The following is a 17634-nucleotide window of genomic DNA, read 5'->3' as shown; positions in this document are numbered from 1 at the left end:
CACACACAAAAAGAATATGCAAAAGAGGTGGCCTAATCTCATCCATACTTATGTTGATTTTTCAATCAACTAGCCTTAGGACTTTGAGATATCATAGACCAAATGAGATGAATGCATAAAGAAGGGGAATGAGATGAAGAGGGAGGGGAATGGATCAAAACTCAAATTGGTCAAAGGAGGACTTTTACCAAATTAATATCATCCATTCATTTTGGGAGATGGAATGTACATTCCATCAATCCCCTAAATCCAATGATATTAATTTGACAAAGTCAAATCAACCTTGACCAAGGCCCAACAACAAGAGTCAAACTCAAACAAGTCATCACAATTGGTCAACATAATTAATTGGCATTTATTCAAATTAAAGAGACTAAAATAATACATTTAAATTAAATATGGTTTGTCAAATTCCTAAAACCTATCAAAACACCAAAGAAATGGCCATGAGATTTATCATATGTCAAACAAGGTCAAAGGACCTTGGAGAAAAATTTTCAGAATTTTTGAAGACTTAAAAGTATTTTTAAACAATTAAAAACAAATGCAAAATCAGTTAAATCATGAAAAATATTAATAATGATCCAAAAAATAATTTTAATTTAGAATATGAAAGAGGAAATTATTTGAAATTATTTGGTGAAACTCTCATATTTTTTAGATTAATATTAAAATTAATATGAATTAATGAAAATAAAACAATTAAAATGAAATTCAAATAATCAGAAAAAACGTGGACCACTTGAACTCCCTCATTAATTGAGGTGGCAGATCAAGTGACCATCAACGCGCTTTCCACCATAGTCACGAGTCAATGCGTAAGACAAATGGTAATTACAAGCAACACGTGAGATTAAAACATTTCAAGTGAGATCAATGGCTCAAAACCTGTCTAGCACACCACCGACACTGGACCTCCGGTCACCTTCTCAGGCGAGGTCCACCAGACTGGTTCACTAATCACCATCAAGAAAATGAAAAAGGAGGACATGATCTGAAAGAAAAAATGGCGTAGAACACGAATCTGACCTCAATTTCAACTAACTCCACATATATAGAAAGATACGAGGAGTTGAATTTTGAGGTGCATCAACTGAGTTGCTTCAATTTGACCTCTAAGCAACTCAATCTTCTTGCCTACATTGAGTGAGAATCGAAGAGATGAAGTTTTCTGAAAATTACCTTAAATGCTATGCAGTTCTTGATGTGGCTTGCTCCAAACATGATCTGATCACACTTGAGAAGCTAGCAGGAAGTGATTAGAGAGGTTGCAAGGCTTTGGATCCTTAAGTTCTTGAATCTCCAATAGTTGAGATTCAAACTAAAATTTCAAATTGAAATTTCTCAGGTTTTCCTTTAGAATGAGAGGGTTTCAATGGGGGGAAAAGTTGGCGCGCTAAGTTTTCTTTAAATGAGCTCAGAGGCCTTCTATTTATAGCCAAAGGGAATGCTATTTGCACACTTCAAAATCTGTCCAAAATTGGCAATGTGGATGGCACGAGTGAATGGCCATGTACAAGCCCATGATGTAATGCATTAAGGTCCAAAATGATTCCAATTGAGGTCTGAGTGAAGCTTGAATGGCAACGCATTGTGAATTGAAGTTTGTGCAATTGATTCTTTCCAATGATGCAGTCTTGTTAAAGCCATGCGCAGACCTATCAATCTTTGTCCAAAATGCATGAACTTGGGTTCTTTGGATAGTTTGGATCAAGGGGAACAAGTTTTATGTTCAACACTTTTTCATTTGGAGCTTGGAACATGGAGAATTTTGAGGTGTAAGTTTGGAAATTTCATCATGTTGAAAATTTTTCTAAGTGTCAAGCTATATACCTCAATATTCCACCTTACTTAACTTTTTATGTGAGCTTCAAATGAGAAAAGTGTCTTCATCAAAGTTGTAGCTCTTTCAAAGAACTTAAAAATGGTCACCAATTTCATGCCATTTAGATTTAGAATGACAGAGTTATGCATTTTTGAAGTTTGGAAAAATCCATTGTTCAATGGTATAGGTCAAAAATGACCTATAATGTAACCTCATATCACATGCTCATAAAAGTTGAATTAGGTCTCACTCCAAACATAAAAGTTGAATTAGGCATCTTGAATTTGATTGTGCAACTTGTAAATCTTTCATCTCATAAAAATGATCAAGTTATGGCCTAGGGAAGTTGACTTTCAAATTAGTTTAGACAAAATGACCTATAATGTTTCAACATAGAAAATGATTTTCCAAGAAAAACTAGCTCTAGGTCTCAACATGAAAGTTGTTTGGAATGTCATTTAGAGTAACGTTTCTCTTGGAATCATTTTCATATGGTGAAAATTGTAGGAGATAGGGTCTAGGGAGACCTAGTTTTGATCAAATGAATTCATCTGGCCAACCACCATCAACCAACTTGCTAACCTTCAATTCTTTTGAGTTTCTTGGCTCATGGTAGGTCATATATGCATAATATGATTAATTTTGAAGTGTCCCTTGAGAAATTTGATCAATTGGTGAGATAGCTTGTTGGAGAAGTTACTCAAGATACCCAATCAAACTAGGGTTTCCAAGGCAAATCACCCTCAAACTCTTGAAGAAAACTTGATCAATATATCATATAGGAATCAATGGAACTCATATATGATGCTCATAAAAATTATTGGATAAAATCATGGTTGTGTTCTTTGTCATGAGGGTCTCAAACCCTAGATATGAACTTGATAGATCAATGGAGATCATGCCCCACCTACAAAGAGTTAGGCAAAAGCAAACACATTTTTTTGGTATTTTGGTTAGTAAAATGATAATATATAAGTATGATACAATCACATAATGCTTGGTGATCTCTCCCAAAATAAAACCCAATGAAGGAGGGGTAATGAGGATGCCAAGGTATGATCCCAATGCTAATGCTTATGATGAAATTGCATGAGGGATCTTAGGGTCAAAATTGGGGTCTTACACCAAGCAATTAAATCCCCTCAGCACCAAGTTGTAAGTTCGAAGTGCGCCTAAGAGGGGGGGGGGGGGATTAGGACCAATTAAAAATTCTGGATTTAGAGATAAGTTTGTTTTTATTTTTCTGGTTTGGTGATGAGTTTGAAAAATGATAAAGTACAGAAAAATAAAGAACACAAGGATGTATCCTAGTTCCCTTCACAATCCGAAGGTACATCTAATCCCCTTTCAACACGAAAGAGATTTTACTATCTGTTACGACTTGTACAAGACAGACACAATCACCAAGAATAACCTCTTGTGTTTTACCAAGTTGATATGAGAACAATCCTCTCAAACTCAACTCTCTTGCTTCCAACAATCCTGGACAACAAGGTGTTTACAACCGATTCTGGAAAATATTAAGTAAAGAAAGTATATGACAATGTATCAATCACTATGACTGAACTTCTCTTCCAAACAAGAAATTTATAAGGATATATTAGTGCTCAAGTGTGTATGAATATGAGATGAATTTTCTGGACTGCTATATGTGAACAATGCATAAAAGTTCTTAATGAAAGTTCGAAGATCAAAACACTTGTTTGAAAATGAATGTGTATGAGATTTCAAATTGCAATGGAAGAGGTGAGTTTTTATTTATGAAAATATGAATATATATATATATATATATATATATATATATATATATATATATATATATATATATATATATATATATATATATATATATATATATATATATATATATATAATATATTATATATATATATATATATATATATATATATATATATATATATATATATATATATATATATATATATATATATATATATATATATATATATATATATATATCACCTTGACACCTCTATGAAAGAGTGTGATTCTATGAAAAGATGCAATGGTTAAAGGATGATCTTTGGAAAACATTCAGTTCATAGGACAAATTTGAAAACAACCACTACTTCAGAAAAATTCAAAATTTCGTGAGGGAAATCTATTTTCCAAAAGGGGGTAATCGATTTTCTGAGTTAAAAATTTGGTTATGGCAAGTGGAAATCGATTCATGGAAAAGGGGGAATCGATTTCTTGAACTGAAAATTGAATTCTGGCAAATTGGAAATCGATTTCCTGAACTGAATTTTGAAAAATTATTTGGAAAAATAGTATAGAAACAGAGACAGGTGAGACACAATGGATCATGCATGCAATGAATATTTGGTGGATTTTTTAGCACTAAGTTATCAATATATATTGCATGCTTGTACCTTAAAAACTCAAGATCAATGCTAGTCTTCAAAATAAGTCTTGAATCCTTTGATGCTAGGGTTCACACATGTCTTGAAGCTTGATTTGATTAAATGCACTTGAAGCTTTTTCCATACTTTTGACATGATCATTGAATTTCACTTTGTCTTCATCAAAACATATTGGATGGAGTTTCTTGAATTCACATTCTCCCCCTTTTTGATGATGACAAACAATTTAAGGTTTATGCACAATGCTCCCCCTAACAATGATAACTCCCCCTTGATCCATGCATCCATAAGAGTTCTACGATCTTTACAGCTTGTTGCAAACATTATTAGAGAAAGGTACACAAAAATATCATAATATCTTCTCCCCCTTTGTCATTAACGAAAAGGATGGGAAAAGGTTTTAAAAGATAAGCATTTTGGCATCTTCGATATTTAATCTTGTTGAAACTCCTTTGCTTAGGTCACAAATTACTTTATCTATTGGATGATCACGATGGATTCTCCATTCTTGAGTAAGATCAATATGATTAGGATCTTGTTGTGAAACTTCTCGTTGTTGTTCCGGTTGACTCACACTTTGGTCATTAGAAACTTCTTCTGAGGGTAGTTCTATAATATCATCATCATCACAAACAACTATGTCCTCCTTAGAGGTGTTAGTATCATCAAAGGAAGCATGCATAGATTCTTCAATAGTTAAAGTTCTTTTATTATAAATTCTGTAAGTTTTACTAGAAAAGGAATAACCAAGAAATATACCTTCGTCGGATTTCTCGTCAAACTTACCGAGGTTGTCTTTGTCATTGTTGAGGACAAAGCACTTGCATCCAAAGATGTGAAAGTGAGCAATGTTTGGTTTTCTTTCTTTGAAGAGTTCATATGGAGTCTTTTTCAAGATAGGTCTAATGATGACTCAATTTCCAGCATAGAATGCCATACTAACCGCATCCACTCAAAAGTACTTTGGTAGATTTGCGTCACTAAGCATTGCTCTTGCAAGTTCTACTAGAAATCCATTCTTCCTTTCTACTACTCCATTTTGTTGTGGAGTCCTTGGTTCTAAAAAATTATGAGAGATACCATGTTCTTCACAAAATTCTTTGAAAGATGCATTTTGGAATTCTCCACCATGATCACTTCTTATAGATACAATCTTTAATGACTTCTCATTTTAAATTTGCTTTGCATACTTCTTAAAAGCCTTGAAAGCATCACTTTTCTGCATAAGAAATAAAGTCCAAGAATATCTAGAGAAATCATCAACAATAACTAAGGCATATACATTACCTTCGAAGCTTCTTATTCTTGATGACCAAATAAGTCCATATGCAACAATTGAAGTGGTCTTATTGTTGACACTACATTCTTTGACTTGAAAGTTTATTTGATTTGTTTTCCTTTTTGACAAGCATCACATAATTTATCTTTGGTAAACCAATGACAAGATCACGTTTGACTAGTTTATTTAGGTGTTCCATATGAATATGGGTTGCCCTTTTATGCCAAAGCCATGAGTCATTATTGTTAACCATGAGACATTTTATTTTCAACGATAAATCATCTAAAGTTATCATAAAAATATTATTGATTCTATTACCTTTGAGTTTTACCTCATTGGTGACTTCATCTTCAATCAAGCATTCATCTTTAGTGAACTTGATTTTGAAGCCTTTGTCACAAAGTTGGCTTATGCTTAGAAGATTATGCTTTAGTCCTTCAACATAAAGTACATCTTCAATAGATGTGAAAGGTGGTGCTCTAACTTTACCTTTTCCAAGAATCTTTACTTTATTGTTGTCTCCATAGGTGACATATACCTTGGCTTTAAGCATTAGATTTGAAAATTTGCTTATGTCTCTCGTCATATGCTTTGAACAACCACTATCGAGATACCATAGATTTGATGTGGTCTTCAAGCATACCTACAAAACAAATTATGTTTTTTTAGGTACCCAATGTGCCTTGGGTCTTTCATAGTTAGTATCTTTATTAACCCACACATAATGCCCACATGCCACACTAAAGTTTCTAACATAACAAGCATTAGGTGTATGGCCACTTATACCACATTAAAAACATGTAGGCACAAAATTACTTTTATACCTAGGAACATATGATTTTTTTATAGGAAATCTCTTCTTAGGATGTTGATGAACTTTTGGTGCTTTATTCACTTTTTCCTTATTGGATTGGTCACTTACCTTAACAAAGATAGTTTTACTAGTACTTGGTCTATTAAACTTAGAATAACCAAGACCGCTTTTATCATTTGAATATCTTTGTTGGCTAAGAACATTTTTCAGATCCAACTTGTCTTTTTTCATATCTTTCAAGGACTCTTTTTAATTAAACAATTTGTAAGGTAAGTGAATCACAATTTTTGCATGTAATATTTTGTTTTTCCTTTTCAAGAAAGTTTTGTTTTCTATTTCAAAATTCTTTTCCACAGTGTCAATCTTTTCTTCAAGAGATAAGATTTATTTCTTTTGAGTTGACACAATTTTATACAAAATCTTACATTCACTTAGAAGTTCATCAATAGAACCCAGAGTATCATTATGAGAGGATGTTTCATTACTAACCTCTTCTTCTTCATCATCGAAATGGTGTGAATCCATCAATGCAAGATTAACACATTCTTCGCTTTCGGAATCGGAAGATGAACTCACTTCATTATCTTCCCATACAATGTAGGCTCTTTTAGATTTTGAATACTTTCTTTTGTTGAAACTATTTTTCTTTGAGAGTTTTGGACAATATGTCTTTATGTGTCCTTGCTTTCCACATTCATAGCAAGTGATGTTGAGTATACCTATATGTTTTCTTCTTGTTAAAATATTTCTTCTTTCTCGCAAAGTTAGAATTTTAATTAGTACCAAAATATTTACCTAACCTTTTTACAAGAAGCATGAAGTTCTCGTCTTCCTCTGAATTGTCTTCTTTTTCAACTTCTTTGGAATCAACTTTTAAGGCAATGCTTTTGGATTTCCCATCTAGATTCTCATTCAAGTCTACCAAGTTTCGTCTCATATTCTTGAAGTTTACCAAACAATATTGCGGATGTCATCGTTGATAGATTTTTCTTCTCGGATATCGCTGTCACTTTCGGTTGCCATTCCATGGTTAGAGATCCGAGTACTTTAAGATTAAGTTCATCACTAGTTAAAGTCTTACCGAGCGTTTTCAGGTGATTCGTCAAATGCACAAATCTTTTCTGCAAGTTGAGAATTGATTCTCCGGGCTGCATTCGGAATAACTCATATTCTTGACTTAACGTGTTCAATCTTGATCTTTTAACCTTTGCGATTCCTTCATGTGTTTCGACCAAAGTGTCCTAAACTTCTTTTGTCGTTATACATGTTGAAATGCGGAAGAACTCATCCATGACAAGATCACCTTGAAAAAGATTTATTACTTTCTTGTTATAAAAAATCCTTTTCTCATCATATTCATTCCATGATGCTTCGGACTTAGGAGTGCCAACACCATTAACAACCGAAGTAGGAACGAACGGACCTACTAGGACAGCTTTCCAAACATATTTTCCTTGAGACTTTAGATGTTCCTTCATTTGTGTACATATATATTTGATTTCCTGAGTTAAAAATTTGGTTCTGGAAAGTGGAAATCGATTCCTGGAAAAGGGGGAGTCGATTTCCTGAACTGAAAATTGAATTATGGAAAATTAGAAATCGATTTCTTGAAAAGGGGTAATCGATTTCCTGAACTGAATTTGGAAAAATTATTTGGAAAAACAGTATAGAAATAGAGACATGTGAGATACAATGGATCATGCATGCAATGAATATTTGGTGAATTTGTTATCATTAAGTTATCAATATATATTGCATGCTTGTACGTTAAAAACTCAAGATCAATGCTAGTCTTCAAAATAAGTCTTGAATCCTTTGATGCTAGCTTTCACACATATCTTGAAGCTTGATTTGATTAAATGCACTTGAATATTTTTCCATACTTTTTACATGCTCATTTGAATTACACTTTGTATTCATCAAAACATATTGGATGGAGAGTCTTGACTTTACACAAGTTCACCTTCAAAGTCTAGTGGTGCTGTTGGAGACGTTTTGCATGTTCAACCTAAGCAATCAAACCCTTCAGCACCGAGCATACATTTAAAGTCCATGGGAGTAATCGAAGATGCTTTATGCTTCATACCAAAGCAATCAAATTCCTTCAGCACCAAGTTCACCTTCAAAGTCCAGGGGTGCTGTCGGAGATGTTTTGAACGTCTAACTATAACAATCAATTCCCTACAACGCCTTACGCGTCTCTAAAATTCAGGGGAGTTGTCGAATACACTTTGTACGTCCGATTACATAAAAAAATTCCCTAGGGGTGCTATCAGATATACTTTGCACATTCTAATACAAGATTCAAATACCCCATGTCAAAGACCCACACACAATAATGCGTAGCTGGCGCACCCCCTTCGAAGCTAGCCAATCCAAGAGACATGAGTTGTGGATCCTGGATGAAGGTAGAGAAAAACAAGAAAGGGGGGGGGGGGGGTTTGAATTGTTTTGAGAAAATAAAAAACTTTTTGGAAATTAGACACACAAAGAAATAAATAATTTCAACACTGGATTTTATACTGATTCGCTTGAAATTCAAAGCTACTCCAGTCCACCCGGCCAAGGTGATTTCGCCTTCAAAAAGGACTTAATCCACTAATCTTAAAAGATTACACAAATAATCGTCTAAGAGAGTAAAGATCTCTTAGCCCTCTCAAGTTTACAAACTACACAAGTCACTTGAGGAGATTTTTCAGCAATTGAATAGAATTATAGTAATGATTAGTGCTTCTAGATAAGCAGAGATTACACAATGTAAAAACAAAGAATTGTTTCACACGTTGGAGCAGCAACTCGTGTGAGAGAACGAAGAATGAATATAATAGGAGTGTTGTATTCGTGTGTTTCAGGTTGCTTCTTTGAGAAGCGTTCCATCCTTTAAATAGGAGTGGTGAGATGACCGTTGAAGGATGTTAATGTTAGAATCTTGGGCAATGATGGATGATTAATGTCATTAATCTCTGTATTCTTTCCAAAATAATTTTGGGGCGCCATAAACTTCTTCCTGAATTAGATTCTTTCCATAAGTGAGTTCCTTCATAGCTAAGTATTCTGAATTAGATGGATCGAACTTCAGAGTCTCTATTCAGAAGAGTATCATCAGATAAATGCTTGTTGCTGATTATCTTTAGAGCTTTTTTCACTTGATTTCATCAGAGTGCAAGACTTCAGATTTTAGAGTCATTCTTTCTCTTTAGAGTGTCTGATGTCTCTTGTTTATTTTACGCTTGCGTTGATCAGAGTCAGAGCTTCTGTTTGCGTATCTTCTAAGTGGTATCTCAGAACTTGATTATGTATCTGATGAGTGTCTATCTGAATATTTTGATTAAAGTCCTGCATACTTAGAAAAATTTCATTAGGGTACCATTTTTGTTTCATCCTTTGTTATCATCAAAATCTTATAGATAAATTGTAGAACTAAATTTGTTCTTACAATCTCCCCTTTTTTGATGATGACAAAACCAGTCAGAGTGATGATGAAACAATAAATAATATCTCAGAGTCAGATAAAAAACAAGGGACTCCCCCTGAGTTGAATCAACAGATTTCTTAGAAGTTCTTACCAGACTTTCCTTGTGGTAGCTGGTTCGTACTTTAGCTTTTATCCTGCATAACTTTTGTTCTCATAAATCATTAAGATATTAATGTTCGCAGTGCATTAAGAGGTTTAGATGTGTATTTTCATAAGAGCTGTATTAGTTCTCCCCCTTTTTGTCAGACTCAAAAAGACATAGAAAGTAAAGAAAGAAACAAATATATATATATATATATATATATATATATATATATATATATATATATATATATATATATATATATATATGAGAAAACCTGGTACAGATATGCAGCAATTCAGAAGGATAGCAAAAATCAGAAAACATAAGGAAAACATAAGAAGAAAATAACAAAAGGAGCCTAAGTGCCTAAGGATTTGGAGGCGGAGGCATCCTTTGGAGCAGTTGAGTCAGCAAGTTCTGAATGTTGTTGTTGACGGAGTCCTGGTGATCCAATCTTGCTCTCACAACTTGTTTCTCCTTCTGCAGTTTCTCTAGAGTTTTCAATACCAGAGGTGCAAAGCTAAAGTTAGATTACCCCCCCCCCCCCTGAGTCAGAGCATCAACGCTGGCCTTTGCAGCTTCCTCTGCAGCAATGCGTGCTGCTTCTTCAGCTTCAGATTTTTCTTTTGCCTCAGCTTCAGCAGTAGCAGTTGCAGTAGCAGCGGCTTCAGCAGCAGCCTTCTCTTCAACTTCTCTAATTTGTTGCTCCTCTTCCAGGCGAGCTTTCTCTTCTGCTTTGTTTCTGGCCTTTTCCTCAGCCTCTCTGACCAAGCGAGCTTGTAGCCTTACTCCAGCATCTCTGACAAAGTCGTTGCGGACTTGTTCAGAGAGGCCTTTTAGTTTGAAGGCTTCAGAGGTCATCCATCTGATTACTCTGTTCCAATGAATCCTCATTGCAGAGGGATCATCACTAATGCCAGAGTTTACAGACATAGACTTGATCTTCTCCACTGAAGACTCTGCAAATAACGTAATTGCTTCTTCTAAGATGGGGAAGGCAGGTTCTGGTTCTTGGTTGGGGGATGGAGATGAGGGTGGTGTTTCGGTGGCGTCAGCGGGAGTTTGAGGGGTAGTGATGATGATGTCCTCAAAGGGTGGTATGGTGGGGATATCAGAGGGTGGTGGTGTTGTTTGTTCAGGTGGTGGACTTGGTTGTTGTTTAGAGGGTGGAGTTGCTGGTTGTTCAGGAGGTGGTGTTTGAGGTTGTTCAAATGGAGGTGGATTTTGTTGTTCAGGAGGTGGAGTGGTGGCTTCTGGTTCAAGTTGTGCTTGTTGCTGTGAGGCAAGAGCACGCGCCTGAGGGTGGGCTAGTGTGGGGGATTGGGGGTCAGAGGGTTCTAAGTCTGAGGAAAGAACATAGTATGGTGGAGAGGAAGGTGTAGAAGATGAAGGTGAGGTGGTTTCGTTCAGCATTTCTGCTACAAAAACATGTAAGGTAGTGGTGGAGAGATTGAATCTTTGAGATGGTGGATTAGAGGGTTTAGTGGTAGAGGGTGGGGTTTCAGATTGGGTGTAGATAGGGGTGGTTTGGGGTAGAGAAGAAGCAATTTGTTTTAAGTTTATAGAGCGAGAAGGAGGCAGAGACTTACTTGGTGACTCAGTCAGAGGGACTGGAGGTCTTGACCCATAAGTTTCTCCCAATTTTTCCTTTTTGGCCTTCTTTGACTTCTTAGAAGGCTCTCGCATTCTCTTCATAAGTTTGGTGGATGCTCAGGCAGCCAATCCACCGAGAACTCTGATATGTCAACGCCTTGGCTTGCAAGATCCTTCAGATAATGTGCCACCACTTCTGGAGGATGAATCTTGGAGAAGAGGTAGAGGCCGTTGGGAATCTTCCTCTGATACTTGAGTGCTTCCCAGGAGGTATCTAAGGTGGGTTTAACCCCGATTTTCTCAATCACCCCCTTACTCTTCAGATTGCGAGCATTCAGAGGCCTTCCAATGTCAACAGTGACATCCTCCATCAAATTGTGATGGATTAGGTGATCCACCAGCTCACTCTCGATCAGAACATCGAAGATGAGTCTTCCCATAGGAATGTAGGTTCTGGGCTTCATGTTGTTTCTAGTATCCTTGACAGAGTCTCTGAGGTATTTGAAGAGCAGCGCTGACAAGTTCAGTTTGAGCCCTTTGTGAATGTAGTAGAGGATGCACTTCTGATCCGTATTGATAGAGTCATAAGAGTTGGAGGCAGGGAGGTGATGGATGGTTCCCAGGATGATCTTCATCCAGACTTGGAGGTTCTAGTGAAGTTCCTTGTTTTTGGAGTGTTTGCCTTCAACGTTCTATTGAAAGATGGTTAGGGCAATTTCCTGGGACAAGTACTTTTCCCTAGGGTTAATGTTGTAGATTCTTCTTCCCCCCTTCTTCTCCATGTTCAGAAGGGAGGCGATGGATTTCTCAGTGATTACCATCTTGACCCTCAGAACATATTAGACGATGTAGTGGTCATCTGCGTCTGCGAAACGCTGGAACTCCTTGACCAGATAGGTGTGGACAGGACCATAGAGTCTTTGGAAATAAGTTTCCCACCTTTTCATTCTCAGTTCCTCAGTGAGGTCTATGCCATTGCGCTTCATATTGTCAAAATCTACCAGTGATTCGCACAGTACTTCAAGCTTGTCAAAGGGCGTGGCAAGATGAATATGAGGTTCACGGTCTAGAATATGTGGTTCTTTGTATATTGGGGTAGAGACAACACCAGTTGTAGCAGTCGTTTGTTGAGAAGAAATGGACGTTTGATCCGTTGATTCCATTTGCTGAGAATAGTTGTAGACGGATTGTTGTTGAGCATCCATGAAGAACTTTTGATGAACTTGTTGGAAAAAGGAAGAACTTTGCTGAGATGATGATGAACTGATGAAGATGATGAACTTGAGAGAGAAGAGGGGTTTGTGTAAGGCGTGAGTGTAAAAGTGTGAGATTGTGATAAATGAACATTGTAAATACACAGAGATATGATGCAAAACGACAACGTTAGAGGCAGTTGAGAAGTTAGGAAATTAATGATGCACATTAACCGAGTTGACACGCTTAGGGGAGACATGATTACAACCCATGATGGAAGTCTAATCCCCAAATGAGCACACTGCTCGAGGAGATCTCAAAGGCTTGCCTCTTGATTTCTACTAGACAGCTTTCTAGAAGATCCAAGGTCAGACGCAAGATACCTTACGTGTTGATCTATTTGATCTTCAGGAATACCAAGGGATTGGATCCTGAGGATTTCTAATTCAGATAACTCCTAACTGGTAGAAGTACCAGAGTCAGATTCAGATACCGTATGTTTATTTCAGAGCCTTATTTTTCTATTTCAGAGAAGCACATTTGGTTTATTCTGGGCAAATTTCAATTTTTAAGTGTTTCAAAATAAATGAGTGTTAGACGGTGTGGCTAGTGATCGAGAGGGGGGGGGGGGGGTGAATAGATCACCTCTTTAAAATTAAATGGATTTAATGATTTATAAGAGTTTTTAGAGTTGGCGGAAAATTTCAGTCCCGAATCGATTTCCGTCTATCCTGAACCGCTACTAGAAAGCCGGACACGCGAGTTTAATGCTGGATTTGAATAAGAATGACAGAAACTATTAACACCAGAATTTTAGCTAATTGAATGCACTTATCATTAAAGTCTATTTCCAATGAATAAAACCTAGCTAACAATTTTGTCGAACAGTTGGTGTGTATGTAATCAATATTGAACAATAATGGAGTTTAGTTAAAGAAGTTTTCTTGCCACTGCTGTCTTGCAAAAGGTACAATCACCACACACTAACTGAATTTGCAAAACTGTTGGAAACGTAAAAAGGAGTAAGGGAAGAATACAATACGCAGAGATTTGGTAAGGAAGTTCCCCACGTCGTCCTCGTGTGTGGGTACGTCTCCCTCTCAATTTCAAATGAAATTGAGAACTTTGATTATCAATTATGCCGAATTCGTTGATACAAGGTTATGATACAAAGACAGAATTCTAAATTCCAAGAACTTCTTCTTGTATGAAACCTCCACTTGATCTGAGCACGATCAAGAATTTCCTGCACGAAATTGCAAACAATTCACCGGTTCCACGACCTGCTTGCGAAATCCCCCGATCTCCAAACGCAAAGCTGCGGCTGAATCTGTTCTGCAAACGTGACTAACAAACCCGCAAGAACAATCCAGTTCTTGAAGGACAAACCAATAGGTTTTTCCTCGAAACCCCCTTCAATCTTCAACTCAGCTAGATCCTCGATCGTTCCATTGAAAAACCTCAGCTAGATCCTTGATCGTACCACTGAACGTTATCTCGTTGATCCTTTAATCCAAAGAACAAGAATGATTATGTGTTGATGTTCTTGAAGAAAAGTGATTGAGAAGATGAGGAAGATGAAGTCTCTTTCAGGTTTCTATCTGCTCAAGAAACAATTGCCTCTACACACTGCTTTGAACTTGTGTTCAATTGTTTTTCCCTCTAAGAATTCGTATCTTTCACTGCTGTCACAACATCTCTTATATATGCTGAAACAGAAACTGTTAGAACATAAAACCAACTTATGCATTGATACACGAGGGTATGCATCGATGCATACTGTAAGATATATGAGTTTTTGGTGAAAGGAATTAAGCATGTATCGATGCATAATTCGTATGTATTGATGCATATGACATTTCCACTAACATGGATCGATGCATAATACGCATGCATTGATACATAGGGTGTTTCAACTGATCATGGATCGATGCAAGGCTCGTATGGATCGATCCATAGAGCATTTTGCCTGCTCATGTGTCGATACATGACTCGTGTACATCGATGCATACTGAACAATTTTTTTTTGTAATTTGCAACATGCTGTATGGATCGATGCATAGGCTTATGTGTTGATGCATACTGACACAAAATGGATTTTATGAGTTATTTTAAGAGATGTATCAATGTAGATCTTTAGGTACAGACATGCAACAATAGAATGGGATAAAACACACTAAAAACACTCATGTGTCATGTATGGTAATGCACAGCCATCATTTGGATGATGATCACACAATTTGCTATCATTCAAAAACTATTCAAAGTAAAGAATTTTCTCACAAACTCCCCCTTTTTGATGATGGCAAATTTTTGGCAAGATGTGTGATACTCCCCCTGAGTTTGTGCATATCTGCATTTTCTCCCCCTTTGTCAACATCAAAAAGAGGAAGAAACAGGTTTATAAAGGTAGAATGTTGTAGCAGGACATGGCAAAAAAATTGATAAAAAGCTATCAATCACAAAGAAGGAAGCTTCAAAGTAAAGAATCATTCACAAAGAATGACGAATAAGGGCAATAACAATAGAGATAAATAGAAAGTGAAAAGCATTTAAGGATTCGAACTATTTTAAGAGTTACATAAGCTAAACCATATATTGTGCAACAAAATAAAACTTGAGCAATATGAGATGAAATGCAGTGAGATGAAATGATGGTGGGTTAATGGGGATTGTGGCCACCACAGGACTCCTCATCATCTCTATCAGGATCTCTGTATCTTGGCTCAGGCGGAGGAGGAGGCATTGAGTCTGGATTTTGGCCCATGAAGGAGTATTGCCTAAATCGGTCCTGAACTTCAATACTTCGAAATCTGTCCATGATACCAGGATTTTCACAGCAGTCGTCCATAAAGCCAGACATTTCATTGTAGAAAACTTGGTGCCACTTAACCAAGTCTTGGTGCCAAGAGTGTTGATTCTGATACATCCGTGTATGCTCATCATGCCAGTCACGATGCTCCTGATGCCACTCATTTTGTTGTACATGCCAATACCGTGCCTCTTCATGACGCTCTTTGTTGGCAAGTTCCATTTGTTGAAGCATATGAGTGATATCCGCAGTAGGTGTTGAAGTTGAAGTACCACCGGAGAACGGAGGAGCCGTAGGTTCAGGCACATAGTTGGTTGGAGACCACCTTCGTGGCACCCAATCACCCCAACCAGCATTGGCCTCAGCTGGAGGCACATCTGCTTCAGGCGCATCTTGCATTTCTTCATCAGGCTGATCTTCAACAACATGGATTCGTTCTGAAGGCTCATCAAAGTTGTAGATTTTGGTTTTGGATTTTCTTTCGAAGAAGTAGAAACATTTACGGTCCTTGTCCCACCGATATCCCATATGCGATAGAGTGGAAGAGTCAAACTCTTGAGCAGCAGATGGAGATAGGAGAGGAACAAGAGGGATTGCAACATTCCAAAACTTAAGAATTTTCATTATTTGAGAGGCATAACCTAGAGCAACATTCTTGGAACTGTTGCGCGCGAAAAATAGACGTTTTACAAAGTAATTTGCCCAATTTAAGAGAACCTTATTTTGCAGAATGTAGAGAAGGTGTATGCTTGCCCTATCCAACCGAGAATGTCCACTGTTTGTTGGACGCAGAATGTGTGTGATAATCCAGTGAAGAATAAGCGGAGTTTGCTTAATCATACCAGACGTGACGTGTTCATCCTCACTCAGCGGTTTGTCTATCTTTAGGATAGATGGAGTAAAGTCCTTCATGTCAAATTCAGTATCAAAATGCAGGTCATGCCAGGACTTGAAATTTAGCGACGGAGGCGGAATTTGAAATACCGTTTCCCAGTCAGAAGCTTCAAAAGTATATGTTCTGACACCGATAGAACACCTGAACATATAGTCTCTACCAGTTTGTAAACCGACATAAAAAGCCCGGATGAAATCCTCATGATAGTCATCTTTTGTAGATAAGAATGACCCGAGTCTTTGTGCATCTAGGAGTTCAACCACATCATGGAGATGCAGATGAATGGCATCATTTTTGTCAAAGATATGAGGTTTCATAACTAGCCTTGTCTTGAAGGAATCCTCAAATTCAGTAGCAATTGCTGGATGAAGCAAGTCTAAGGCATTTGGAGGAATGTCCGGTGACTGCTGAGAAGTACCAACTGGTTCCTTTCCTTTTCCTTTGCCCTTTGCTCTGGCTGGAATGGTGCGTGGAGGCATGGTGATGAGAGATTTAGGGTTTTAGAGTGAGTGATGATGAGGAAGATTAGGGTTAGCCGCTGGTTTTGGGGTTTAGGAGTATTGATGATATGAAGTCTTGAGATAGGAAGTGATAAGGTTTGTTGATGTGTCGATGCATGAGAGAGAAAAAGATGCATTTAATTCAAATAGCATCAGTATGTGTCGATGCAAATGGCCATGGGTCGATGCCTATCATTCATTTTTGTTTATAACAGGTCTGTGTATCGATACATGCGATGGATGCATCGATGCATCCTGAACCAGTTGTTTAAAAGAATTGAAATCCAGAATATATGGATCGATGCATACATGTTTGTATCAATTGCATACTGATGCCAAACCAGATTTTAATGAATTTTGAAGCAGTATGGATATGCATTATGCACTATGTCATGATGGTTATGCCCAAGAAAGATTCATAAGTTAGATTTTTAATGTGCAAACAATATAGGCAAACAATATATGCAACCAGATTTATATCAACGAGAGTAAGAACATTTGTTCTAACATACACAGCCACTTAGTAGTAAGAGAATTGTAGAAAGGAGTGATATTACCTCTGTTGGCGTAATCTTGTGATGGATAAATGACATCTAAAACGAATCTTATCAACCAAGGTGAGGCATAATATAATTAAGAACCAACATGCTTAAGACATCAATTGAGAAAGATCTAAGATCCCTAATTCACGAAGAATGTTGAAGAAAGGTTCCGTTGCCAAAGGTTTAGTGAATATATTAGCAAGCTGATTTTTGGAGTCAACGTGCTCAAATACAAC

At 36.9% G+C, this 17634-nt stretch overlaps 2 protein-coding genes across 2 annotated transcripts; both read right to left on the bottom strand.

Annotated features, from left to right (window-relative positions):
- Positions 1–4609: 4609 nt before the first annotated feature.
- LOC127102991 (uncharacterized) lies at positions 4610–7239 on the bottom strand. Its single transcript, XM_051040294.1, has 6 exons — positions 7098–7239; positions 6734–6982; positions 6411–6547; positions 5940–6131; positions 5400–5428; positions 4610–4928 (listed from the first exon to the last, which is right to left on the bottom strand). The coding sequence occupies exons 1-6, from the start codon at positions 7237–7239 to the stop codon at positions 4610–4612; spliced, it is 1068 nt and encodes a 355-aa protein (XP_050896251.1).
- A 2981-nt stretch (positions 7240–10220) lies between these two features.
- On the bottom strand, positions 10221–11548 carry LOC127102990 (eukaryotic translation initiation factor 4 gamma-like). Its single transcript, XM_051040293.1, has 3 exons — positions 10794–11548; positions 10398–10661; positions 10221–10353 (listed from the first exon to the last, which is right to left on the bottom strand). Exons 1-3 carry the CDS (start codon positions 11546–11548, stop codon positions 10221–10223), a joined length of 1152 nt encoding a protein of 383 aa, XP_050896250.1.
- Positions 11549–17634: the final 6086 nt, after the last annotated feature.

Source organism: Lathyrus oleraceus, chromosome 7 (assembly GCF_024323335.1).
Source record: "Lathyrus oleraceus cultivar Zhongwan6 chromosome 7, CAAS_Psat_ZW6_1.0, whole genome shotgun sequence".
In the NCBI taxonomy this organism is placed as follows: Eukaryota; Viridiplantae; Streptophyta; class Magnoliopsida; order Fabales; family Fabaceae; genus Lathyrus; species Lathyrus oleraceus.
Note: the sequence above shows the minus strand (reverse complement) of the source record. Positions and strands in the feature narration are given on the sequence as shown.

Coding starts and splice junctions, on each gene's coding strand:
- LOC127102991 (XM_051040294.1), bottom strand. CDS start 7,239: ATGAGACGAAACTTGGTAGACTTGAATGAGAATCTAGATGGGAAATCC. Junction 6,983..7,097: donor GCTTCTTGTAAAAAGGTTAG/GTAAATATTTTG, acceptor GTGGAAAGCAAG/GACACATAAAGACATATTGT. Junction 5,429..5,939: donor CTTTCACATCTATTGAAGAT/GTACTTTATGTT, acceptor TTTCTTATGCAG/AAAAGTGATGCTTTCAAGGC.
- LOC127102990 (XM_051040293.1), bottom strand. CDS start 11,548: ATGCGAGAGCCTTCTAAGAAGTCAAAGAAGGCCAAAAAGGAAAAATTG. Junction 10,662..10,793: donor GTGGAGAAGATCAAGTCTAT/GTCTGTAAACTC, acceptor CGACTTTGTCAG/AGATGCTGGAGTAAGGCTAC. Junction 10,354..10,397: donor CTGACTCAGGGGGGGGGGGG/GTAATCTAACTT, acceptor TGAAAACTCTAG/AGAAACTGCAGAAGGAGAAA.